This window comes from Piliocolobus tephrosceles, chromosome 15 (genome assembly GCF_002776525.5).
Source record: "Piliocolobus tephrosceles isolate RC106 chromosome 15, ASM277652v3, whole genome shotgun sequence".
Lineage (NCBI taxonomy): Eukaryota > Metazoa > Chordata > Mammalia > Primates > Cercopithecidae > Piliocolobus > Piliocolobus tephrosceles.
The window spans coordinates 51,027,855-51,055,506 of record NC_045448.1 but is presented as its reverse complement, the minus strand read 5'-3'; the positions used below and the strand labels follow the sequence as shown (position 1 = coordinate 51,055,506).

Genomic DNA, 27,652 nt, shown 5'->3' with positions numbered 1-27,652 from the left:
TACTTGTTATTCATTGACATTTGGATATGTTGAAGTCCTGTATATTTCATTCTCTGGACTTACTTACTTGAAATAATTTAGTACTGAAATGTATGCTCTGCATATTTTAAAATGTGTCTGCCGTTTTAGCCAACAGAGAGAGAGAGTTTTGTTGTTGTTTTTGGGGGGTTATGTGTGAATGTTTGCTTAATTTTTTTTTTTTTTTTTCCTGGAGAGAAATGTTTTAAGTCATAGGTACATGGCCAGAAAAAGCATTTTTCTACAGCTCATTTGTTTTATATAGACTACCAGAGTGAATTTAGGACCTTATATGAGCAGGCAGTGGACCTTTGAGCCAGGTGCTTATTCTCACTCCCTTTTTATGATATTTGATGGTTCATTAGAATTCTATCTTCACACCTAACAAAAACAAAATAATCATACATATGATGTTTATTGTCATAGAAAGACAAAAAAGCAATGCAACACTGAGGGCTATTGAAGTTTCATGTTTGTCATTTTATCTTGAAATGATGACCTGCCCTTTTTTTTTTCTGGATTCACATTAACTAGTTTAAATGCAGTACCCATACAGCAGCACTGGGCAAGAGAGGCACTACCAGCATGGAACATTCTGTTGCTACTTTAAAAGAGTGCTTCCTCTGAACTAAGAAATTTATTTGAAAATAAGGTCAAATGTAAAAAGGTTAGGACAGGGTTTCTGAAGATTGGCATGGTAGACATTTGGGTCCTCAGAATTCTTTGACATAGGGGCCTGTCCTGTGTCTTATAGGTTGGTTAGTAGTATCCTTGACCTCCACTCACTGGATGCCAATAGCACTTCCTTAGTTGTGACAACCAAAATTCTCTTGAGATGTTGTCAAATGTCCCTTGGGGGGCAAAATCACCCCTGGCTTAGACCTTCTGGCTTCAAGTACTTTAAGAATAACTTTTAATAGTTAAGGAAAATGAACTATGAAACTTAAATATCTCAGAACTATACCTCCCACACATATACTTGCTAATATACGAATGTGAAAAAAAATAGAGTTTTTAAGTAGAGAATTTAAAAAATATGTTTTATGTATAATTTAAAACTAGACTCTTTGCTAATTAAGTTCAATTTCCATTCTTAGAAATATCTTTATAAACCATTGAGTAAACTTGTTGAAAATTGCTTGCCTTTAACTTCATTTTCAATGGTCGACCATTATCAAGACTGTATTATCAAATATTAATCTTCTCCAAAATCAGCAAATTTGGAAGATCATGCCAATTCTCCCTCCACATTGGTGTCCTTATACAAGAGTTGCTTCTGGTAACCCAATAAAATAATAAATCATGGTTGTATTTACTTTTTCATTATTAAGGGCAATTGTATTATATATCTAGTGAAACAAAATATTACAAGAAAACAGAAAAGTCTACAGAGGTAACTAGATTATTTATTGGTCACTATTGGGCATTAATCACGTAATGCATATTTGCCATCCCAAATGCAGCAATCATTAGGAAGGTTGTTTTTTGTTTTCTCTCATTTGTTATAATCTTAAAAAAACCCAAAGATTAAATAATTTAACACAAGTTTGGCTCAGTCTATGATGTGAGCAATAAAAATAAATTATTTCCCAATTTTTACTTGTCTTGGGTTTGTTTGTTTTCATCAATGAATTAATCCAATTAAATTTTATTTTTCTATAAGGCTGATCCATTGCCTGGCAGCCTCACAAACTGCCGATTCAATCAACAATAAAAATAGATTTCAGTCTACTCAAATGTTTCCCTGTTGTATCATTTAAAGATCCAAATGTTAAATGCTTATTTATAGTATATTTAATAGAACCTTTTCTTCGTTAGATATTTCAGTCAGTGAATGACAAGACAGTTATATTAATAATTCTGTTCTTGGGGTAGCTTGCCATAGTTTTGGTTAGGAATAGTGTCTGGTTTTGAGAGTACTGGCCACACTGGAATCTGAGCTAGTTGTTACAATACACAAATCATTGAGTGTGAATCAGAAAACAGAATGCAGTGTATTGGAAGAAAGTCTACTGAGATCAAACTTTCTGTTTTGTACATTCAGCTTCTCTGCCTCTATTTCTTAGTTTAATTTGGAAGTATCGTGGATCATAAGCGAGCCGGATGCTATAGATATAAAAGCAGATGTGAGAGGGATATAATACACGGAAGCAGTGGACAACAAGGAACAAAGGTCTGCAAAAATATGTGTTGCATTGACACAGGTAGTCTTTACTTCACATTTAAAATACTTTGAGATATAGATTTAAAGGAAAATTGGGGTCAAGTCAGTATTGCTCTATTTTACATTAAAGCTAGGAGGAGTTCTTTCCTTGCATAAAACATATAAAACAATATTGTAAGTACATAATTATCTATAATTCAAAACAAGTGCAAAATTATAGAAAGAAGACATGATCTAAATACCTGATGCTTCATTCAGTAAAAAGCACAGACCACATTGCTTTGCTTTGTTACTACTGTTATTCTCATGATGTTGATAACTACTGCTCCTTTTAGCAGCTGATCACTGACTTCAGGGCTGGCCTGAAGTATTTTTATTCTAATAGTAATTATGATTCTCAATTGCTGGCTGAGAACATTGAGTTGGGAACAGTACATTCCCAGAAATTTATTTTCTCTCCTTTCATTCAGTTGACGACTTCTTTCCTTTTTACTTATTTTTTTTTTCTTTATTCTGGGAAGAAAACCACAAATTTTTCATATGTATAGGCACATGCATGTGAAATATGGAACAAATTACATTTTAAAATATTTACCTTTCTACTTCATTTTACATTAAGAAAGTACATGTGGTTTTATATCCAGCCTGAGAGGTGATATATATAAGCCCATTGGTCATGTATATGTATGTATGTGAAACTGGCATATTTTTAGAATCTATGAAGTATTTAAAGGTCACACCTAACTTTTACGACCCAGGTGAAGGCAGACATTTCAAGTAAGACTTAAATTCACCTTTTCTCTGACAGTAACAGCATATAGACAAGATACAAGATGACTGGGCCCGTCGTCTCAACAGCCAAAAGAAAACAAGGCATGCCTAATACAAATCATGCAACTGGATAAGAAGAATTTTTAATGTACAAACTGGTTTGCATCTTTATTTTCACTTTCTAGTTCTGTATCGCTTATTTATAAATTGATAGCTATGAAAAATCCTCTAATTTGGTTGCACAATCACCTGGGGGAAGTATCTTTGAAATGCAGATTTCCGGATTTCACTCTCAGTCTGACACAATAGATCAGAGGTGAGTTCTTGCGTGTGCATTTTTAATAAACATTTATGGTGATGCTAATGCACATTATCCCTTAACTATACCTTGAAAACCACCAGACACCATTCTAGATCACTGGTGCTTTTGGTCTTGCCAAGGTCTCAATAAGGTAACTCAACCTCTCCATCCTTTACTTTATTTCTCTGTCTACCGGAAAACATTTTTTTCTGACTGATTTAAAAATCTCTATTTACCAAGATGTTTCCCTGAATGTGGTAGTGAATATAAGTGCATTTAAAGTTTCAAACAGTGGACTTACAAAAGAATAATCAGAATAAACTTATTTTTGATTTGCAAACTTCTGTTTAGTTTTTATAGTAAATCAGTAACTCTAGCTATCTTTAGAAATCATTCCAGTTTGATCCCTATGTTTTATTTCCATTTCTTGTCCTTTTTTATGAGTGATCTATGTTTGTTTATATAGAAGAAGAAAAATATGTATTATGTGAAAGTAATAGCCAACATTTAATTTCATTGCTGTTTCTTAAAAATTTCTATTCCCTCTGCCAGGATACAGCATGGGTTAGAAATACAAAGCCAGAAATCAATATCAGAGTTTGAAAGAAGATTGTAATTAGTACTTTGCCTGAGTCACAGTCAAGGATAAAGCTTAAAGTCTCAGAGCAAATGCAATCACAGTAAGAAAGATAAGTGAAGATTTTGTAGTCAAGGTAGACGAAAAACTGGAGAAATAATTATAGACCAATACGTTACATCACAATAAATTACATAGCATCTGAGAGATGTAGGGAGTCTTTGGTTATCTTTTTGAAGGCTGCACTAGTCAACAGGCAGGTAGTGAGAGAAAGCTGGAAAGAGCTCTGATCCTTTGATTGACTGGACAGAGGGAACACATTTCTTTCAGGCAAAGACACACAGTCTGAGAAATCTCGTTAAAGTTATGCTTGATTCCTTTTTATACTTGGATAAATAGTTTCTAGAGACATGGTATTTTATTGTGGTTATAATGACTCTTGGTTGAATCTGACAATATTGATGTCATTTCACAGTGCCAGTCAGACTGACAGTAGAAAATTAAAAAAAAAAAAAAAAAAAAAAGTAGACCATAAGAATCTTCAACAAATGATACATAAAAAGCGTTTCTCTGAGTTGAGAAAAAGGAAACTTGTTTCAAGAGAACACCAGCAAGATCATCTTCTTGTAGAGCCCTGTGGTAAAATGTGAAAAACTCTTCTTCAATGTCATCCTTTAGATACTGGCCTGCTTCTATTAATAATATGTAAATGCTATGGAAATAGAACATGCTGGGTGCCTCATCTGTCTCAGAGAGTGGCTGCAAGATGACAAAGGTAAAGATAACCACTTTAGTGAAGAAGGTCTTTAGAAAGGATGAAATCTCTCTCACTCAGAAGCAGCCGGTGGGTAATGAACTTAGGCATCTCTGTCATGCAAAAGGAGGCATCCTGTGAGTGTGAGGGATCCACAGCCTCAGAGAATAACAGAAATTTTGAGCCTCGCTTTCAAAACCAAACCTGAAGAGAATTGTGACTCTGAAGCAGACAGACGAGCTGATGAATAGAGATGTCAGGGAGAATGCAAAGAGGCAAGGTGTGAATTTTGGGTGTCAGATAGCAACTCTACCCAGTCCCCTAGGGAGGCTGCTCTTTGTGCTGAGAGGGTGAAGAGTGCTGATGGATAAAAGAAAGGCCTGAAGACAGGTGGAGTAAATCATTGAGGACAGCTGGAAAGCATTGATTCATTATTTTTCATATCATTTGGAATTGCCGTATCAACTTCCTTCAGAAGACCATGCATAAAAGCTCCCTTGCTGAAGCTGTTTAGCATAGTCTTGCATTGTGGCTAAGACCCCAGGTCTGATGTTAGGCTTCCTGGGTTCACATCCTAGCACTACAGATCGTGACACTTCCCTCATTTAAGAAATTGTACAACTTGCGCTCCAGATTTTAACTTCCCATCTGCAAAATGGGCATACTTATTTTACCCAAACTAAAATGCTGTGTGGATCAAATGAGAAAATCTTTGTAAAGTGTGTACCTTATTGAGGGACACAAAATAAACTCTAACTATTCAACTTAATTTCTGGATAAGAATTCAATTCTAGAGATCATCCAGTTCTCAGATAATTTATAATCAAAACAAAGATCATATCAATAAAAATGTAATTATTAGAAATTGAAATAAATAGAATATAAGAATGCAACTTAAAAGTGAGGGGAAAACAAGTTAGAAATCCTTATATTTTAGAGGAAGGATAATGCTCTATCCAGTTTTGAAATATAATATATGACTAGTAGTAAAAGAGTAGTATTCTATAGATGCAGGGGAAAAGAAGGTTTCACAGTAGCATATTAGACCCTTCTAAAAATAATGGATAATAATTACTTCCAGCACAGAGTGTTAAACAAACTGTCATAAACCATGCATTCAAGACTCTTTGGGTTAGAGAAAAGGAGAATTTAATGAATACACTAGCTCTATAATCCTGAGATGACTTTTCTAAAACATACAAGTCTTCATTTAAATAAAATACTGCTTCTTTAGTTAATAGATAGAAGTTGTATTATTGGAGTCAGAACTGCAGTGGTTAATCAGTGTTGCCCTCCAGAACAATGATGCAAGTGCTCAGCTGTTGTTTTGCTTTACGTCTCTATATTTAAACGGCAGGCATTTTCTTAACCTTTTAGACACTAGGTGATAGCCAGCCTTTCTAAGAACTAACATATATCCAAAAAAGACCTTCAGTAACAGGAAAAAGATAATCAAACCAAAAACGTATTGATGTTTTAAGTTACACTAATGTCAAAACATTATTTTAAGAAAAGATGGAAGGGAAAATAAACCATAAATTTATTTACATACACATATACAAACATAGACGTTGTTGATGGTTTTCTGCATCTGTAGGGAAAAGCAATTGAATACTTTGTATGCAATTCAAACTCAGAAAGCCAGTCCTTAAATTTTGTCATTCTCAGAAGTAGACTATCTTGTAAGTAGGTGAAGCAGATTATTACCTTTTTATAAGTTAACTTATTAGGATAAGTGAAAATGCTGAGAAGACTGGGACTCAGTTTTCTGAAACAATGTAGGCAAATTTTTCAGGGTCTTTTTTAGTAGCAGAAGGACATTATGATAAGATGTCTATAATAAGATGAAGAAGTCTCTGTCTCAAACATGACAATCAGGCATGCATATTTGTTTGTACAGTGCACAGTGTCACTACATCTAACAGCATGCTATTTGCATCATAGATATTGTTGATCTGTATGCTTATTATTAAGTTTAAGGGAGTTAAATAATGGTACAGATTCCGCTTCCAACATAATAAGTATGTTGTGACAATATTCCAGCAGATAGAAATAATGGATCTTGATAAAGTGTAACCTTTTTCTAATTTGTAAAGAGATACCCTGTGGCTTAACAATAACACTGACAGTAATTCAGGGACTTGTTAACAGGGTGAGGTTTTCAGCCCAACTCAATATTCTTTCCCCTGACCTACCCACCTTTCTCTATTCAAAACCCCTGTCTCCTCTCCTGATTCATGCAATGCTAGCTTTATTAAGTCTGACAGTGGAGCCAAGATCTTCTTATATATTGCCATGGTAATATGTTTAATTAAAATTATAAATCATCTTAGTAGATTAGTCCTTAGAGCACTTTATAAATGCTTTAATTTTCTCATTATGTTAATCAATATTTATACCCTGTGCTTGAAAATCACTATCTAGGTGTTAGGTTTTTTTTAAGATGTATTTTTAAAATATAAAGAGTGATTGATCTTTTGGGGATCATCATGATCTCTTTTTTGATAGTTTTTGGCAGAAGAAATCCAAGTTAAAATTTGTTTTTAGCCATACGGAAGGATGTGTAGGTATGTGTATGTATGTAATGATGCATATTATAACTGTTGATAGAACAGCAGGAGCTTGCTTCCATATTTCATGATTGAAGCATTTATCAAATACTAATTATGGCCCAGGCGTTGATGTTTTAGTGTTAACACACTGACTGTATCTTCACAAAGCATATATGTTATAATCAGAATTTTGCTTAGAATAAAATATAAGTTGTTTAACAGGTGACTTCATCAGTAGCAGTTTTGCTTCTGGAAAAATAAATATAATCCAATAAGGAATTATATCTCTTAAAGCATAAGGCTTTTTTACAAACAATATCTTTTAAAATATACTTGATAATTCTTGCTTCATAGATTTTTTTTATTTTTTAATACCTTTTTTTAAAAAAAGGTTCCCAAATGTCAGCTCTCTTTTTCTAACCCCTTCCAAATCCATGGGCTCCAAAAGACATTTTAAAATACTTAGAATACTTCTTATTTATTTAGTCCTCTTGCCTGACTCTTTCTGGCCATATTCTAATTTCTTTTAAATTGGACAGATTATATTTGTGACTATGATGTAGGATGTTGATGAATTAAGATTCAGTTACTTGTTTATTTTTCTTTAAGTACAGGATCAAAGCAACTTGTTTAGAATGGATAGAATTTATGTTGAATAACTTTTTTACCCTTATTTCCATTAGGGATTTAAAATGACTACATTGGAGTCTTATAGAAACCATTAGTTTATGTGAAAATGTGTTTACTAAGGGAGGGAAGTAATATTATTTCAAGTGTTAATATAATTATAGGTGGCTTCTGTCATTATCTAACTAGATCTGTCACTTTTTTTGTAACGTTGGGCAAATTTTTTTGCCTTTCTTTGACTCAGTTTTCTCCACTATAAAATGGGGAAATAATAGCACCTGTTTTTTAGGGTCACAATGAAGAATTAAATAAGTTAACAATGTAGCACAATTAAAACAGTTTTTAGCACATAGTAAATAACCAAGAAATGTAACTGTCATCTTCCTCATCATTATTATTTAATCTTCACAAAAACCTTATGATGAGATTATTACTATTATTTCCATATAATAAATAAGGAAACTGAGGCTCAGAGAAGTTGATGCCTGCCTAATCTACTTCAAGGAAGTGTTTGAGGATTAAACTACATAATGGAAATCAAAGCACTTTGAAAACATGAATCACAGCACAAATAAAAGGTGTTAAGGGATTGAGTAAAAAAGTACAAAGTATAATCACATTAACGGGTCCTCGCTAAGTATACAAGCAGTGACACAGTGTTAAAGAAGCAGTTTCCTCAATTGGGTTGTAATTTATGGGAAATATGATCCTCACTGACTCTAGAATCATAAACTGTGTCCAGGACACTCCAAGGCAAAGCTTCTATGGTACTAAGAGTAAAAGCTCTTTAATCTGATACTGGTTTATTTAAATCATAAACAACTAGAAACAAATTTCATTTTATAGTCAACTCCATGCTCTGTTGTTCTTCAATGAAAATACCAGATAATCCAAACATGATTAATTCGAAGTTTATTTTTATAAATATTATCTTTAATATTAATGAGGTTTGCTTAGGTCTGTATGAGACATGACTTCTGAGATTTCTGTATTCTGTCCTTAATTCTATTTTAAAAAGCTGAAAATATGAAGTCTGTCTTCTAAACAGATAACTTTTGTATTATATGTAATGTTGGTTTTTATTTTTGTGTTTTTGCTTATTTTATTTAATAGAATAACCTCAGATTGGCTGTTGTAAGAAGGGTATTTTCTATGTATACCATTTAACTGATTTATGTTTTTTAAAAATACATTTGCCCCTTGTGCTGGAAAAATTACCCAGTTAACACCATGATAATAGTAGTGATTTTAAGGAAAGGATTTGTGGATCCCTTTCTCTGTAATTTACTTGGTGTTTCTGACAACCCTTTACAATGCCTGTGATCAGTGTGGTGATTTTTCTTATGAACTTTGCCCAGAGCTACCCATCACTGTACTTAAGTACTTCAATACCTGTCTCAGTTTGCTGTTGATTGCAATTAGAGTTTTGTGGGATTTTTTTTTTTAAGTTGTTGAAAACTTTGCACATATAAACACTATAAACATGAGCTCAAACATATTTTTCTTCTGTCAAGAAACACAAAATTACAGACCTTTATAAATTCAATAGACATTAGAGATCATTTGATCATACCAACCAACACATTTAATAGGTTAAAAAAAAGGTTTTTCAGAGATTAAATGACAAGACCAAGTTCACATAGAGATTATATTAAAAACCGATTTTCTGATTCTCTTTCTATTACTCTGTAATTCACACATATGCTGATTTTGTATTTACAGTAATCTAAATCTGAATGTGTAAATCCAAGTGTGGATAATTATTACTGAACTTGATAATCAGGGAGCAAGCTCCACAAAGGCAGTGGCTTTGACTTTTTTGTTCACTGTTCTAATCCTACCACCTAGAATCGTGCCTGCCCTGTATCAGGTGCTCAACAATTTTTATTTATTTATTTTTTTTTATTTTTTATTGTGTTTTAGTGAGCAGCAGCAAACTTTATTGTGAAGAGCAAAAGAACAAAGCTTCCACAGCAAGGAAGGGGACCTGAGCGGGTTGCGCAACAAACATTTTTTAATAAATGAGTGAATGGATGAGTAATACCTCATCACACACACACATGTATTCTTTTTTTCTTAATTACCTGAATTTTAAAATAGTGTTCATGTGTATTATTTGCTTCTTTAGGTGTCCAGATAGTTTTGATTTCTTTTTTGTATATTATATGTAATCTCCCAGCCAAGTTAAAGATGTAATATTTAACTAGCCAGCTAATGTTTTACTATATAAAGCCATACAACACGTGATTAATATTTTTTTCTAGTCAAATTGACTAAGTGCATTTATTTATTCATTAATATACATCAGGCAGTTTAATTTCATTGTATAAAGAGCTACAACTAAAATAATTATTACAATTATGAATCATGGATTAAAACTCTCTAATAATAAATCTAAGTTTCTGGTATTGAGTATATCAATAAGGGAATATAAGTCTAGAAATATTTACCCAAATAATAAAACTATTTCTAAAGGTTCCTTCTCATCACAGGCTTCATTGCATATGAAAAAGTTTCCCAGGAATATTTCATCATCTTCTTTTCCTTCATTAGGAGGATGAAAGTGCCTTATATAGTACTGTATGCCCTGCTGTTAACACTCATATTTTCTTTTCTGGATCAGATACTATTAAGACCCAGGAGATAGCTTGGCTTAAAATATAAATTCTTGGTAGTTTAATTTAGAGAGTGTCACCCTAGAGGATTTTATGATTAAGCACAACTGTGGGTTTTAGTATTACAAAAATAATAAAGATCATCGCAATGGATCTTGTATTTGAGTAAACATCTGAAATGGTGTGCATGCTCCATTCATCTACCAGACAAATTAGAAAACAGAAAAAAACAAAACAAGAACTTGTATTCCTGTCATCTTTTTGCTTTAGTGTTGAATTAACAAGCTGGTGATATATGAGCATGTATAAATTATGCTGTTTTTCAGTGCACACTGGGAAACACACACACACACACACACACACACACACACACGCAAACAAACCCACAAATACAGTGGTTGGTATGCAGCTGAACATTCAGAGGCCTCTCCAGATACAGTCTCCTTTTTCACTGAGTCTGCTGTTAGTATCCTGGCCACGTTGTGTCTGCAGCCCAGGCTGCATTAGGGTCTGACCACAGCCACGCAGGTTGTAAATGATCTCAGGTACTGATCTATGCTCAGCTGCTGGAAGATACTCACCTCTTCCCCAAGCCCTCTGGGTAACTTTATAAGTGAAAAATCTTTCTCCAGTTCTTGAATTCAGATGAGCTGGACCAGAGGCATTGAAAGCCTTCTTCACAGATTTTGTCTTTCCTCCTAGATTTGTTGGTTGTTAATAATCCCGACTTTCCAAATAACAATAATTTAAACTGCTCTTCCTCTTTTCCCAGTAGCATAGCTCAAGATGCATGAGTAATGTAGCTAGTCATCAGAACACTGGATTTTGAAGAAAAACAGACCTGGGCATTTTGGCCATGATTAAATGGAAAGCTTTGAATAATAGTTCTTTAAGACTAACAAGGCACGTGAAATCCTTGACCAGTTTCTAAGTTTTCACTTTTACACTGTGGTTGAATATTGTATTTCAGGTCTTATTCTGCATTTGTTTCTTGTGACTGTTTTCTTTTTGCTTCTTTCCTGGGGCCTGTGCAATTATAGATCTTGGAGGATTCTTGCTCTTTTTTTCTCCTTAACACTTTCAGGGATTTATACCAAGTCTGAGAGAATAGAAGTCACACATTTCTTGGTAGAAAATTTATATTGTATGGGTTGAAGAAGCAGCCAGAAACATCTACCAACTGGATGACAATACATGTGAGATGATCTTTCACTCTCAAAAGCTACCAAGCAGAATGACTCTAGCTCAGTATTCCAAGTGTAAGAGGCCTTTAAAATTACAAGGAGGAGTTGGACCAAGGCAAGATGCCGCATTTGGCATGATACCAGAACAATGAGTGGAAATTCAAGGCAAGACAATTTATGAGTGAGGTATTTGGAGCTCATGAGGCCATCTGTGGAAATAAATCTTAAGTGTGTTAGGAATTTTACGTTCCCCAATTTGAAAGAATTTCAAATTGATTTTATTTGTGATTAAGTCTTTGTTAACACTATTCGACTTTTAAATGAATGGTATTGAATGTTTTTCTAATTACAAAAGAAAAGCATATTCACTATGCAAAACATAAAAAAGCAAAAAGCAGAAGCAATAATGGTAACCTTTCTACGTTAATATAATCATTATTAACATTTGCTAATGTGTTCTCCCTCTTCCAATATATTTTTAAATGAAATTATATTGCTTTTATTTTACAGTTTGCTTGTCTACTAAACAATGCATATGAAAAATATCCCCAAATCATTAAATACTCTGATGCAATATGATTTTAATGGCTATGTGGTATTCCAGTGTGTGGATATATCATAATTAACCTGACCAATATTTTATTGCTGTTTTAGATTGTTTTCAATTTGCTATTACTTTTTCCTTAATGATCTCTTAGTACTCCGCTCATAGTGCTGATATATCACATTTAGTTGTATTATGGGGAATTGTGAGTATGTTTGTTACCTCCTTTTGCTGTGAAGACCTTCAGTTTTGGGGTTCTATATTTTTTAATTATTTTGCCACTAACATCTAGCCTAGAAATAATACAGTAAATGATAGGGAGATGCCCAAATTATAGATTCTAAAAGTTTTGAAGTATAGGGAAGATTGGGCAAAAGATTGATAGTGTCTGTGGAACACTAGTTTCATTGGACATATATCCCTTATATTATGATCACCATTCTTTAAAGAGCAATGGGAGCCTAGAGACCTCCTGCAGAAGGAGATTCAGACATTTGTCTCTTTTCAGAGTTTTCACCAAGGGACATTTCCCGAGAAATGCAAAAATCACAATTCCACTCTGTTAAATAATTCTGGTGTATAGCAGTTCAGGTTTTTAATTTCAGCTCTGCTACTCACTAGTTTCCGGAAGTTGTGTAACCTCTCTCAGATACAAACACCGATATTAATTTATATCAACTTCCCCAATCTGTAAAATATTAGTAAAAATATCTATCCCAAATGTTTATGAGGAAAAAATTGAGTTTCATGAAGTAAAATAAAATAATGTATGAAAAAGAAAAAACATACCACAAGGCCCAGTAAATAGCAAGTGGTAAGCATGACATCCTTTTAACTGCTTTAATTTTCCCTTTACTTAAAACCCCTTGACACTTAAGACTTATTCCACTTTAAAGAATTAGTGACTAGGTTTCCTGAGGATTCATGCTTCATGTTGTCCTCATCTGTCTGTCAGGCACAAAGGAGAACACATTATATGAGAAATGAGGTGGCCCTAGATTTCTTGCTTTACCTTATTTTAATAACTATAAATACAAAAGTGGTTACTGCCTCAGAGGAATCTGTATGCCATGTATTTGTTGTTAGTAAAGGGTAATTATCTCTGAAATACATGCTTCAGGATCCTGTTCTTGGCTCTAATGCTTTCCAGAGCCCAGGACAAACTAGAGCTGATTTTATAACAGGACAGACATATGAAAGAGTGTTGTAGATTATCCAACCTGCCAAGGTAAAACTCTGCTGTTCACAGGCTGAGGGTTCCTGGGGCACCCTGCTCTGTGATTGGGAATTTAAGGTATATTCTGAGAGAGCAGCTCTGTGAGCTGTCCTTGGAAGCCAGAGAGTCCACTCCAGCTGAGTCATCTAGTGGCTAAACTAGGGTCACAATTTCCATGTTTCTATCTATTTATACAGATTTAAGCCTTCTGAGTGCTCCAGGATAAATGCATATTTATTGAGGTTCAAAGATGAACAAAGAGAATCTCTGACTCCCAAGAACCAGACGAGAGAGTCTTTGTTGTAGGATTCCAGACTGGAATTGAATTATCAGTCCTAACAGCTGCAGTAAGATGCTGACATTGTACTGCATCTAGGAATGACTGTCAAACTGTTCATCTAATTGGCTGGCTCAGGTTTCAGTGATACGGTGGGAGAGGGAATGCAACAAGGAAGGAGAGTTAAGTGGCACCTGGGAGCTTTCCCTGCATTTTTCTAACATTTCTCTAAACCGTAATTATTATCTTGTATTAAAATACTTGATAACAGGAACAGAGAATCTCTTTGGTGAAGTGCTCGAGTGTCTTTGGACATGCAGGAGATCTTAGAGAAACTGAGATGAGTGGTTTATAAATGCAAAATGTAATATTGTGGCTAAGCATGGATCTTTTGTCTTCTGGAAAACACTAAGTTCCATGAAAGAAAAATTCAGCCCTTTGATGTAGACAGGAATGCAAATACCTGTTTCAGGCGCTGCATTTTTTTTCCTAACTACCAGTAGCAGCTAATGCTGGGGAGGTGCCCCTTAGGGATTGGAGATGTTTTCTTTGCTCACAGATGGAAGCAAATAGGGAAAGAGTTCAAATTAATGGGAAGATGCAGCCCGACCTTTGTTAATGTGGCTGATTTGTAGCTTAGATTGGAGGGAGGGAGCTACCCTGAAAGACACATGTTTTATATGAATTTTGCACTATTTCACTTGTGGGAGTTTCGAAAATGAAGTTTCCCATTATAATTCCTCCAAAGTTCAAGCTATGGTTTGAAAAAAAAAAAAAAAAAGTTGAAAGACAATATATACATCTGTGTATCAGTTGTACAGAAATTGCATATTCTGATCCAAAAATCAGATCTACAGGAAAGGCATGAGCCAAACATCTCGGTATCTTGGGCAGGCTGAAAATGTGTTACCCTGAGTTTAATGATTGACCAGTTTTATACTTTGTTCTTTAAACATTTATCTGTGTTTATTTGTACAAGTCTGAGGGCTACTGTGGGCATAGCTGATGGCTCTCTCTGCTTTACCTTTCCTGTGGCTCCAACCATTTTATTTGGGATGATGGGGAGACTTGAGGAAGTCCAGGAAATTTAAGTAAGCAAAGTTGGCCTAAGGAAGCCTTTCAGGATGAGAGAGGTAAAGACCTAGAAATTGAGTTATGTACAATTTCTCAGAAACCTTTATGCTAATAATCCCAATCAAGAATAAATCAAATGAAAAATTATTCTTTTTTTTTTTTTTTTTTTTTTGACAGAGTCTCGCATTGTTGCCTAGGCTGGAGTGCAATGATGCGATCTTGGCTCACTGCAACCTCCGTCTCCCTGGTTCAAGCGGTTCTCCTGCCTCAGCCTCCTGAGTAGCTGGGATTACGGGCGCACGCTACCATGCATGACTAATTTTTTGTATTTTTAGTCGAGACGGGGTTTCACTATCTTGGCCAGGCTGGTCTCGAACTCCTGACCTCATGATCTGCCTGTCTCGGCTTCCCAAAGTGCTGGGATTACAGGTGTGAGCCACCGTGCCCAGCCAAAAAATGAAATTTATTTTAAATAAGATATTTATTTTGAAATAGAAATACTTGATTTTAAAAATTTTTTGCTTGAATATACTGATGATACGGACCAAGCAATATTCTTTTCCCCCACATTCAAACCATTGCATAGATTATTAAGCTAGAATTATGCTAAGAGGTTTAATGAACAGAAAATATTAATAGTTGAGGGATGAAGACAACTCAAATATGATAGTCAAACACATGTATGATAGTTGAAGGATAAAGATTACACGTCTCTAATCTTACACTGCCAAGCCTCCAATTTTTTAATTCTTTGAATGTGTTTTAGTGAATTCACAATGGTGGAAGTTGTAGGATTTTTATGTTTACTAACATATTTGCAACACATCCTAAAGCAGAGGTTTGAAATGGTCTGTTTTATCTAATCAGCTTAGTAATAAAGAAAGAAAGAAGGGAGAAGAGATGGAGAATGGGAGGCAGAGAGGAAGGGAGGGAAGGAAGAATGTTAAATGTCAATGACTCTGTTGAGTTACTGTGCTATATATTTTCCACAGTTCTCTCAACTACGAAATTTTTAATTCACACACACACAGGTACATGCATGCACACACACATCTTTATACACATACAAAGGGTTTGGCTCTTAAAAGCTTTTGAGCTGGAAACTCTGCAAAAGGGCCCTTATTTTCCTCATACTGCAATTAGTGAGGGTCCTTGGTTGGCCATCTAGCTTTGTACTCATTGTCAAATCCTGAATTAAATCATCATATGAACTTGAGTACATTAGTAAAACTTTCTGTTTCTGGTTTCTGTATGTGTAATATAAACAGATACAGATTAATAACTATGTTGTTTTGAGGGATTCAGTATAACAGTGTTAACAGTTTACTTGTTTGATTTTTGAGAACAGAATGGCTTCATCTTTCATTACTCTGCAAACATGCCTTCCCTTCCCAGCTCCCAGCCTTCATGTTATTTGTGTCTATCTACATCTGACTTTCTTTAACGGTAATTCAGCTAAGCCAAATTTTTTGTGCTTCCATACTCATGCACTTATGCATAAGATTTATATAACAACATACCAATGTTTATATGTGTTTGTGTAAAACAAGTCTCATAAAAGTCCCAAAGAGAGGAACCTATTTTTTGTCTGAAACCATGGCTCAGAACCCATGCATTTAACCTATGCTGTGCTGCCTTTCAAAGCCTCATGGAGAAAACAACATCGGTTAATCGCTGACGTTATAGTTACCAGGGATTAAAAATATTACCCTAGCTTCTGGCTGACTGAGAAAAGTGAGCAGAACAGTGGGCATATAAACTGTTGTAATGGACTATATGTTTATCCCCCCATTCTAATTCATTTGTGGAAATCCTAACCCTCAATGTATATTCAGGTGAGACCTTTAGTAGGTGATTCGATCATGAGAGTGAAACCCTCATGAATGTGATTCCCTTACAAAAGAGTCCCTTTACAAAAGGGTCCCTCACAAGACAGACCCCAGAGATCTCCCTTGTCACTGCTTCCATGCGATGGCACAGTGAAAAGAGTGCCACCTATGAACCTGGAAGTGGGCCCTCAACAGACATGAAATCTGCTGGCACCTTGACCTTGAACCCTTCAGCATCCTGTACTGTGAGAAGTAAATGTTCGTGGTTTCAGCCACCCAATCTGAGCTACTTTTGTTACAGCAGATCAAACAAAAAAACTATAATTGTAAGTGAAATTCGTCCATTTCATATTAAATTGAGTTCGTATTTTCAAATGCCAAATCTTATCAAAATACTTTGAAAATAGTCTTCATAGTCTTGTCCTGTAAAATATCAAGAGAATGTTTATTCTGTTACTGAAAATCGTGGTAAAAATTCACAATTAGCTACATTATTGCCATTACAAACACAGATGTTGTTCCAACTAGAACAGAAATCTAACCTGGAAATCTGTGTTAATAATTGTATTTCAATGGGGACAAGCTTTTGGGGTACCAGGAAGTACATGTAGTGTGAGGAATAGTGACTTATTAGACTTTCCTTCAAGTCCTCCCTTGGTAATTAGAATTTGATGTAATATTATTCTTATAATTTTTTAAGTAGCAGGATAAATGTCATTTAATCCAATAATGATATTTAAAACATGTTAAAATGAAGTAACATATACATATTGCATGCCAATTTGAATTAAGTACTTACTGTACTAGACACCGGAGGAAATAAAGAAATAAAATTAAATAAATAGCCTCCAAGAAACTAACAAACTAGTTTGACTACTCAGTGCACAGAATTAAGTAACAACATGAAGGCTCCATTGGGTAATGGACTTTTTCCATTACTCTATGTTTGAGTATGTTTCCAGTACTCTAAAATGGTACTTTGCATGTAATAGCCATGGAAGGCTCCATTGGGTAATGGACTTTTTCCATTACTCTATGTTTAGAGTATGTTTCCAGTACTCTAAAATGGTACTTTGCATGTAATAGCCAATAAATAAGTATTTAGCCAGAATGAATAAATGAATGAACAAATGGCAGAATGAGAGCAGAATAGTAGTTCCAGCAAATGATAGAAGAGACATCATAAAATATCATAGGAATTATTGTTAAATTAGTGATAAAGGAGATAAACAGTTAAGGAGTTCAAAAGATTACTATTCAAAGGATAGTTTGTAAACTATTACTATTCAAAATTGTAAGGGTGCCCAGCATAGTGTCTGACACTTAAGTAAATTGTAACAATTGTTAGCTCCTGAAATCCAGTAATTGAATCAACCATTTCTTTTCCATTACATTTAGATGTATATTTATATGTAGATGGAAGTAGATACGATAATTTAGGCAACTAGAATGTAACAAGTTCTCATTATCATGGCAAATGAGCTGGCAGATAGGAGATCGCTTGCTTATATAAGGTAATTTGTTTTATTTGTTTTTATTTCATAATTTCTTACTTGAAATGTGGACTATAATTATCTTTCAGCCAAGTTTTTTTATTTTATTTTTCATTATTACTTAGCCAGTTGCTTGAGTCTATTTTTTTTCATCAGCAATTCATGTTTTAATTTAGTCAACAGTGGATAGATTCCTCCCAAAGGTACTGTAGATTGCAGCTTCCTAAATTTGTCTCCCCTGTGAACAGAAATTGGTTTAGTTTTTAATCTGCGGTAGCCTTCTAAATCCTAAAATGGGTTGTTTTATATCAGTCTATCCTCTGATAATTCCATTAAACATGTGCACTGAAATGGCACAGTATACAAATTGCCACTGGAAAATCAGTTTGGAATGTAATATTATTTTTTAAAACATCTTCCTGTTACATGGAATAGATATTTGTCCCAATTTTTGTATTAGTCATTACATTTTCATTTATTTCATATATATCAGTCATCACCTACATTTACTACTAATTATAAGACACCTCCCTAGATATGTTGGGACTAGAAAGGTCTAACTCATGTTCCTTAATCTCAAGGATCTTGTATTCTAATGGTAGAGATAAGATGTATAAACTTTGTTTGTAAAGGTAACTGTGAAAAAGGATGTGTATATGGTAAATGGTAAATGAGTGGCAGCAAAAAGAAGTGCGTTGAGAGTTCAAGCAACAATAGGATTAGAAAAGAGCTCAATATATGGAGACTAATATATGGAAACTAATAATCAGGGAGGGCTTCAGAGAGGAAGTGGCGTTTGAGTTGGGACTTAAAAGATGGATAGAGAAGATCATCAAGATTTTTTCACGTAGATATAGGAAGAGAGAGTGTTTTTGCGTGCAAACTAAGCAGAAAGGCAAGAATGCACGAGATGGGGGACAATGACTTCGCTTACGGTGAGTAGAATGGAAATTGAGTGTGAGAAGTGTTTAAAGATACAAACATTTACACAAGTTATTTAAGTTTCCAGAAATAGCATATTTATGAACCCTCTATATCCATATAGAAATAATAACAATATTTAAAAATAATTTACAGTTTACAAATCCCTTTTACATCCAGTTTCTTATTTAATCTTTACAGCAGCCCTGTGAGAAACATTTTTATTACAATCACAGGCAATAGAAACTGAAGGTCAAGTAGTAGAAGGTCACCCAATGTCACACAACTAGAAAGCACCAGAATACAGATGTGGATCCAGGGATAACCCTAAATCTCATGTTCACATCATTCTACCCTACCTATCAGATGATGATTATTAATCATGACCGCATGACTGAAACTGACATGTATGTGTGGTGCTATTTGCTGTACAGTGTTAAAAATAAACTCATTTCTGGCTAGACAGTACTATTTGAATGGATGAGAGAAAGATCACCCTTTGAGTAAAAGAGGTTAATATAAATGTTTGCATTGTTTTCAATAGAATAATGGCTTATTTGTGATTCTACCATGTTTACCAATAAACAATCCACATATCAAATTTAACCTAAATTTCTCTGGGGATGTTAGCAGTCACTTTCTTTGTCAACATAACATTATAATTAAATAGCACTTTTAACTGTTTCCAACTGATTTTACACTTTTATACTGAATTATTCTAATATATCTGTGCTGTAAATAGACTAGGTGTTGCTGCCTACCTTTAACAGATGTATGAAAGCAAACAGAATGATCTGCCCATTATCCTACTCATCCTGGTGGTGGAGCCAGGGATCTTGACTCTCTGGTAGACTAACAGTTCACAATTCCAGCTTGCTTCCCAGGATACTCATCATAGTTGACATTTGGTAGTACAATTTAGCACACATCAGAAGATAAGGAAATAGTTATTGAGAATTTGGTATATTTTGATTCTTCCTGGAAACTTTCAATTTCCAACTCTGAGCTCCAGGCCTTTTGTTCATTATAATTGGTGCTATAAAATGAGCCAATTAACATTCATCTATTTTTACCTTATGCACCCATATACTGTGACACTTACCTTGGTAATGATTGATGGGGAGAAGAAACTATCTTTCACTTCCAAGATGAACTGAGTAGCAGAAAAATGGCCGTGACCCTGATGTTGGACATGCACCAACCTAGCTTTTAAATGCTAGGGTCAAGAAAGGTTACCTTCCAAGGCAGTGGCACTGAAAAAAAAGACAGATTTCTCATAATATATTACAGGGAGGTCTGAATTATGGCTTTCTTCTCTCCTCCCTCTGGCTGAATGTGAGGATTTCATTTGGCCTCTTGCAATTTCCAGAGGATTAAAGTGCAAATTGTATAGCCAAGGGACTCCTCTGTGGCAATATAAAGGAGTTAGTTAACCTTGACTAAAGTTGATTTAGCTACTGGGAATGGTAACGGGCAAGGGTGTGGAAGACAGATGCAAGTTCACACTATTCTTTATCAAGTATCTTGCTACCTTTTCTAATATTTTAAATAATTTGCCCTTAATTTTTAAAGGAAAAGCTTAATACCTTATTTATTATTATATATTAGTCATATAGATTGCTCATCTCTCTGTTCCTTTAATGTTTATATCATTATTGTTGAGGATGTGATGGTATAATTTAAATTCAGCAATGCTCTGAATTACTGTACATCTGGGTTATAATAAAAATATGAAAATCACATCAGATTGTATTTCTATTACAATCTTTCCAAGAAGACCAGGATCCTATGACATTTGATTTTAGCTTATCAATAAACTTACCTAGTTACAAACTACTCCTCAATAGTCTAATAGATCTTTAAATTCACATACAAATGTTATGTGTTTTGGTAAATACCACTGCTAATTAATGATGTAATAATATCTCTGTTTTTTTTTTTTGCGAAGTACATTTGGACACATACGTATGCTCCCCAACCCGTATTTCCTTACATATTTGTAAAGTGGAAGTAGAAGGGACATTACAATGTGTATTTGAAAGGCATAGGATGACTTAGTTTTCTCTCTCTCAGTGCTGACTTTTAACTCAGGGTCAGGTCGGTCAACCATAATTGATGCTTCTTGAACACACCATACATTGCACTTCTGCCAGCCAAGCACTTGCCAGATCTAGGCTTTGTTGAATTCTAAAATGTTATCATTAAAAGGCTTCTGGTAAAAGTCAGTTGTCCTGTGTAAAGATATACATTAGAATGAGATTGTTACCAAATAGATCCAGGGTTAGCCATTGTAAATTTTTTTTTTTTTTTTTGAGATAGAGTCTCACTCTCTCACTCAGGCTGGAGTGTAGGGGTACTATCTCAGCTCACTGCAACTTCTGTCTCCGAGGTTCCAGTGATTCTAGTGCCTCAGCCTCACAAGTAGCTGAGATTACAGGCATGCACCACCACGACTGAATAATTTTTGGTATTCTTAGTAGAGACGGGGTTTCGTCATTTTGACCAGGCTGGTCTCGAACTCCTGGCCTCAAGTGATCTTCCTGCCTTGGCCTCTCAAAGTGCTGAGGTTATTGGAGTGAGCCATTACACCTGGCTATTTTAAATTTAATATAACTCTCAGATATACAAGCACAAAAGATATGAAACCACAATTTTACACTGGGAAACAAAATATGTAAATGATATCATTTCCATCAGATAAAATGTTTAAATTTGAATAATTGGGGAGCAATTTTTCTGCAATTACATACCTTTCCCAGAGAAAAATAATGTCAAGGCATTTCAGCCAGATCCTCTGTTAATGTCATCTTTGGCTGAGTAGGTTGGCACCCTGGGATGAAGGCTGCAGTCATGAGGTTACACAGGGACACAAAACTGCCAAGCTCACAGGGCAGGGGAGCAGCTCAAATAAATTCTGCATATGAGAGTGAAAGTACTGAGATGATGATGCTCCTGAATTAGGAGCAAAGTCAGAACCCTGTTGTGATTTTTGGTATTAACAGACAAAGATGTCATCTATTTTGTGTGATCTATTAGTGCTGTTAGAAAAATAAAATGAGATAATGTGTCTAAAAAGCCTGAAAAGTGCAAAAGGATATATAAGGACACAGGGGGCCTGGTTTGTCCTACATTAAACCAAGATCTTTGATTAGCTGAGAAGTTGACCACTGGGCAAGAGTCTGAACTGCTATTAAACTCGGATACAGGAGGGCTTGGTGAAAGGAATAATTTTGTTTATTAAATCTGAAGAATCTGAAAAGCTTTTGTAATGTGAATTTATCCTTGAACAGTTTTTTTTAAAATAGCAATTAATTGTGTTGCTTTGATATATGGAGTTACAGCATTGGAAAGGAAAGGGAAGACTTTAGAATCTAACTGACACCTCTTACTTGGAACTCGATGTTTATAATTTGGTGAACAGTTTGTTAAACTCTCTGAATCTGTAAAATATAATCAATAATACTTCATAAATGACATCTTTGTGAAGATGAAATGATTTAACGTAATATATAGCACTTAGCATGTGTCTAGATGTAAGTATTACGAAGAATACAATTCTCTTTCCTACTTGTAATGATGTAGGTCATTATCCTGGTCTGTTTTGTGCTGCTATGACAAAATATTATAAACGTGGTAATTTATAAGAATAGAAAATTATTTCTGACAGCTCTGGGGACTGGCATGTCCAAGATCAAGGTGCCGGCATGTGGTGTCTGGTGATGGGCTTCTTACCTCACGCAGCGGCAATGGAAGGGCTTGAATGATATGTACTCAACATGGCAGAAGAGCAAAAAAGAGAGAAACCACTTCCAGAGGCCTTTATAAAGAGGCACTGATTCATTTATGAGAGTTCTACCTTCGTAACCTAAACACTTCCCAGTAGGCCCCACCTCCCAACACTGTTGCATTCGGCGTTAAGTTTCTAACACATGAGTTTTGGAGACATATTCAAACCATAGCAGTCAGTGATACTCAAAGTCCAGTACCTGAGGCCGGGTGCGGTGGCTTAGGCCTGTAATCCCAGAACTTTGGGAGACCAAGGCGGTTGGGTCATCTGATGTCAGGAGTTCAAGACCAGACTGACCAATATGATGAAACCCTGTATCTACTAAAAATACAAAAATTAGCCAGACGTGGTAACATGCACCTGTAATCCCAGCTACTCAGGAGGCTGAGACAGGAGAATTGCTTGAACCTGGGAGGCGGAGGTTGCAGTGAGCCAAGATCGTGCCATTGCACTCCAGCCTGGGCAACAAGAGCAAAACTCTGTCTCAAAAAAAAAAAAAAAAAAAAAAAAATCCAGTACTTGAACTGTCATTTCAAAATCACCTAAACAGATGAAAGTGCGGATTCCTGAGGCGTGTTTCAGAACTTCAGGGTGTGGTCCTGGGAATGTGGTTTTCAATAAACATTCCAGCCAATGCTTAAACTTACCAAAACTGACAGCCACTGGTTTAGCTAGAGCCTTGCAGTAGAGATTAGTGTTTGCTATGCAGAGTTGTTAAAGGTTAAGCGTTAAGAGTGCAAGAGTTTAATTTTAAGCTGACTTGACCAGTAAGTACATGGAAGTTTCTATTTTATATTAATTCTGTTTGCTTGTTGTCATTATTCCAATGTTCAGAAGAGTCAATAAATATTCTTTTCTATTGGGGGGGCCCAGAGGTAAATGTTTTTAAGATTTTACTGCACCTGTTTTTAATTTAACATGTTAGATACAGTTGCAAACAGTAGTTAATAAGGTCTAAAGATGTTTTGAATTTGGCATACCAAAAAACCAGTATGAAAATTGAAAACCAACCTAACTATAGTCAAATAAAGATTTTCTCTTTCCTTGCCAAAAGGAGCAGAGAAGCAAACTTCAAGTTAGATGCTTATCAGCTCTGCCCTATCTGTTCACTTACCAGCAAATAATTGATATACCTTTTTACTATGTGTAAGCTAAATGTTGCGTTCATTTATTTTTGACACTTTTTCATGCTTATTCTTAACTCATTCAAAGATGAGAAAAGTATGTTCAGGCTAAAAATGTCAATTTGACATGAACTTCAATGCCTGAACCTAGTCCAAAGAACAAACTATTGAAATTATAGAGAGCATTAATGACATCTAGTAGCTTGCTGAAAAATAGAGAAATCAAACCCAAGGACAAGGAAAGCAAGAATAATGTTTATGAAGTCCTCACTGCGTGTAGAGGTGGGTGGGTGTGTTGTTAGGGGTGTCTCACAAATGAAGAACGAGTGTATAATTATAGAAGTGGGAATTGAAATGTTCTCTGTAGTGAACTGGAGTTAATGCATTACATGAGTAAGATGTGAGTTTTTAAATTTATTTTCTTTTCCAGCTTGCTGAAATATCAAGGCCTTTTGGCAGTTATCAGGAATACTTATTATCTGTTTTAAGAGGTTCTTTCCTGGCTTGTGGTCAGCAGTTGAATTACCTTCAGTGGTAATACAAGTCTGCAGCTCCTTTGAAAGTTCCCTGTTCACCCACAACGTAAAGTTGCAAGCAAACAATTTTATCTGCTGTGCCATTTTTTGCCAACCTTTCTTTATACAGGAAAGCCTTGTTTATTCATTGCACACGTTCTGGTGGATGTCTTCTAGTCACCAATTCAAGATACTTCTACATCTCTTTTCTCACTCATTGACCAGTAAGAGTAGGGTCTTGCATGTATCAACTCAAAATATATCTTCTGGAATGCATTTCTAGGGAACTGGTCCAACAAAAGACCTCCATTCCAATTGAATTCTTGATAGTCTTGTGATCTTAGAGGAATGTTCTGATATGGCAAGTGGTGGCCTCCTTCTAAGAATGGTCAAATAATTTAATATAAGCAAAAGTTCTAACATTTTAGACTTGAACCAATGAATAGTTCATTCCTTAAGCATAGAACAACAGTCCTCACTCAGTGGGTCAAAAGTCTGCCAGGATCAATTCAAAACAACAGTCCCAGCCAGGAGAAGAAGATGTTGAGTATTTTCAGATTCCTCTTGGTCTTCCTGATTTTATTCCTTCAGGTCATAGCTCAGGTAACCAAATCCTTGTTGGTGCCTGTTATGCTGTGCGTACTTGTTAATGGCACCCTCTTTCTAAAGTGGTATCTTCTCTGAAGTGTTTCAGTTTGGATGATAAGTTATATGGCCACCGTTGTCAAACCTCACAAGCTACTTCCTCTGAGAAGCCATTTCTGATGCTCCAGAGTAGATTAGATCCTCCTGCTATAATGTCTTATAGCACTATGTATTTCTGTTTCACTGTACTTATCATAATTGTTGGTAATTTTTGATAACCATACACTTAATATATTTTTTCTGCTAGAATGTAAACCTTATAAAGATAGAGTCAATGTATGGCTCCGGGGGGCATCTCAGTACCTAGCAAGCATATAACAGGTGTTCAATAAATATTTGTTGAATAAATGTATGCAGATATCACATGCCACCCACCAATACCAAGATCATTCCTCAATAAGTAAGCTTAGGAGCTGATGCCATCAGTGAGGCATCAGTGCTGTGAGGAGGGGCCCACACTGACCTTAACACCTCTGAGAGGCTCCCATAAAGGCTGGCTCTTGGAAAGCAATAACAGAGGACAGTACCTCTTAGAAATCAATAGGCAATCAAATGTCTGCATAGAACCCTGTTCTCCTCAGTGAATGCCAATGGCCAAAGCACTAAAAGGCTTGTTCCTGATCTGAGTGCCTGGTTTGAGCTATGGCTGGAGGCTCACATAGTGGTTTTGATTCAGGCTTCTGTAGCCTAGGGTTTCTTCACTGTCATTCTGGATCCCTGCTCTGGCTCCTTACATGAGTAGTTTCAAGAAAGGAATAAGTGGGAAAAGGATGCACAGCTAGAATGAGGAATGGAGAGAAGCCGACTAGATCCCACCGATACTTTACAGCTTAGATTTGCTTTCTCCTCCTGTGTGAGATCATATTTCCCATCGCACTTTATTGGATTGTCTTAGACAAGGGTACCCTATTTTATATGAAAGTAAGTCTTCCCTCTGTGTAACTTAGTACCCTGCCTGTTGTTGAGGACAATATTTCAAAGTCAAGAAACTTCTCTTAAACTGTGCACCTTGCCTTTTACCAGGTACTTTAAGTCTATCTTACTAACGAGGCTCTAGCAGTGAAACCTCAAGCCCTATTCCCAAAAACTACAACCAGTCTTATTACACAGGAAGTTAATTGGCCAATAAGAAGAAATGCCAGGCTTTGCCACAGAGCAAATTCCAATCAAATGCTGCTAAAATTTACAATTCAGTTAACTTGTGCAGTTAACTGTAACCTTCAGTTACAGTTTCTATGATAATTTTATAAGTATTGAAAATAGTTCATGAACCACCAATACTTGCTTATCCATTTTTTTTTTTTTTTTGAGTGCCTGAAGAACCTAGATTAGGAATCATTACATGAGATAATTTCTAAATCTTTTTTCAACTCTATTGTTCTTTGACTTTCAGATTCATTTATATGAATTCTAATCTTGAGAGTGTTGGCCAGCTTAGGTACTGGTAATTTTCTTAGGTTAGTCCTAAAACACTAATGAGTGTTCTCTTCCTACATATATCAAGGATTAGTAAGTTACTTCTATATAATGCCTGAAACCTTTAAGAGAAACAAAATGTTCAGTTAGCAGTCTACATTTTTACAAATAGGATATGTATTAATAATAGACAACTCTAACATTGTTGGTTGGAGATTATCCATCTGTAGCTAATGATTGAGATTTAAATGTAAACACTGTTAATATATTGTAGGAAAATCTGTAAGATATTCTAGGATCTAAAGTCCAAATGATGGGATATTTTATCTCTAGGCTAAGAATGAAGAGGGAAACATTTTTCAACTAGATAGGATATGCTCTTCTGTATGAGTACCCAGAATTCATTGCCGCTGGCTTCTTCTGGATCGATCACATTGTTCTAAATGAATGATGCTGTCAGAGTCCTGAAGAATGGCAAGGAGTTCTGCAGTGAAGGCTGGATATAATGAAAATGCCCTAGCAGCTTCCTGGGCTTCATCAGGGCAGCAGGATTAAATTTGAGCTCAAGTTTTGAAATGATAAAAAGCTGTTTGACTGAATTTTCAATATGTTTATCACAAGAAAGCTGAAAGTACAAGATAACGTCTGCAAGAAATTTGGAAGTTGAAATGGGTATCAGAACCGTCTGAAAGGAATCTGCTGCAGCTGAACCTAACTCACGTTTCTACCGCCAAGAACCAGCGCTGCACTTTTCTTCAGAATTATTTTTAACTAGCTTGGAAGTCATCCAGGTTTGACTCTCCCAAAAGCAATTTTGTAAATGTGAGAGGGGCTAACTGAGTTCTGATTCAAAAGACAAGTGCACCTGAATGTCTTTTGTACAGCTGTGAAAATCCACAGGATGGTCATCACTTATCATTCCGCTGTGGAACAGCTTACTGGGAAATGCAATTTCTTCCAAAGGTGATGAAAGCCAGCAAGACATATCAAAGTTGGACCAAGCAAATACATACACACCAATTTTCCTTTAGAAAATATTCAGACAAAAAAGTGAATGAAAATGTATGACCAGAATCATTAGAGACAGCTGCATATTCCAAACAGAAATTACAGTTGCCACTTTAAAGACATCTAAACCATGTGTAAGTTTATTTGAAATTCACCATGAGATAAATGGGCTACTACCACCTCATGATTGTTCAGATTTTATGAAACAAGGAAAGCTAGAAGCCTTTATGTTAAACAATG

General features: G+C 35.3%; 1 protein-coding gene across 18 annotated transcripts in view; it reads left to right on the top strand.

Moving 5' to 3' along the window:
- The window catches only part of NRXN1 (neurexin 1), a 1,127,593-nt gene that overhangs the window by 302,032 nt on the left and 797,909 nt on the right, over nucleotides 1–27,652 (top strand). The window contains exon 2 of one of the 18 annotated variants that reach the window (XM_023223891.1): nucleotides 2,991–3,072. The exons of the other annotated variants lie outside the window; for them this stretch is intronic. Coding sequence (XP_023079659.1) covers nucleotides 2,991–3,019 — 29 coding nt within the window. The 3' untranslated portion in view covers nucleotides 3,020–3,072. Of the gene's footprint in view, nucleotides 1–2,990; nucleotides 3,073–27,652 lie in introns of those variants that run through there. 18 annotated transcript variants of the gene reach the window in all.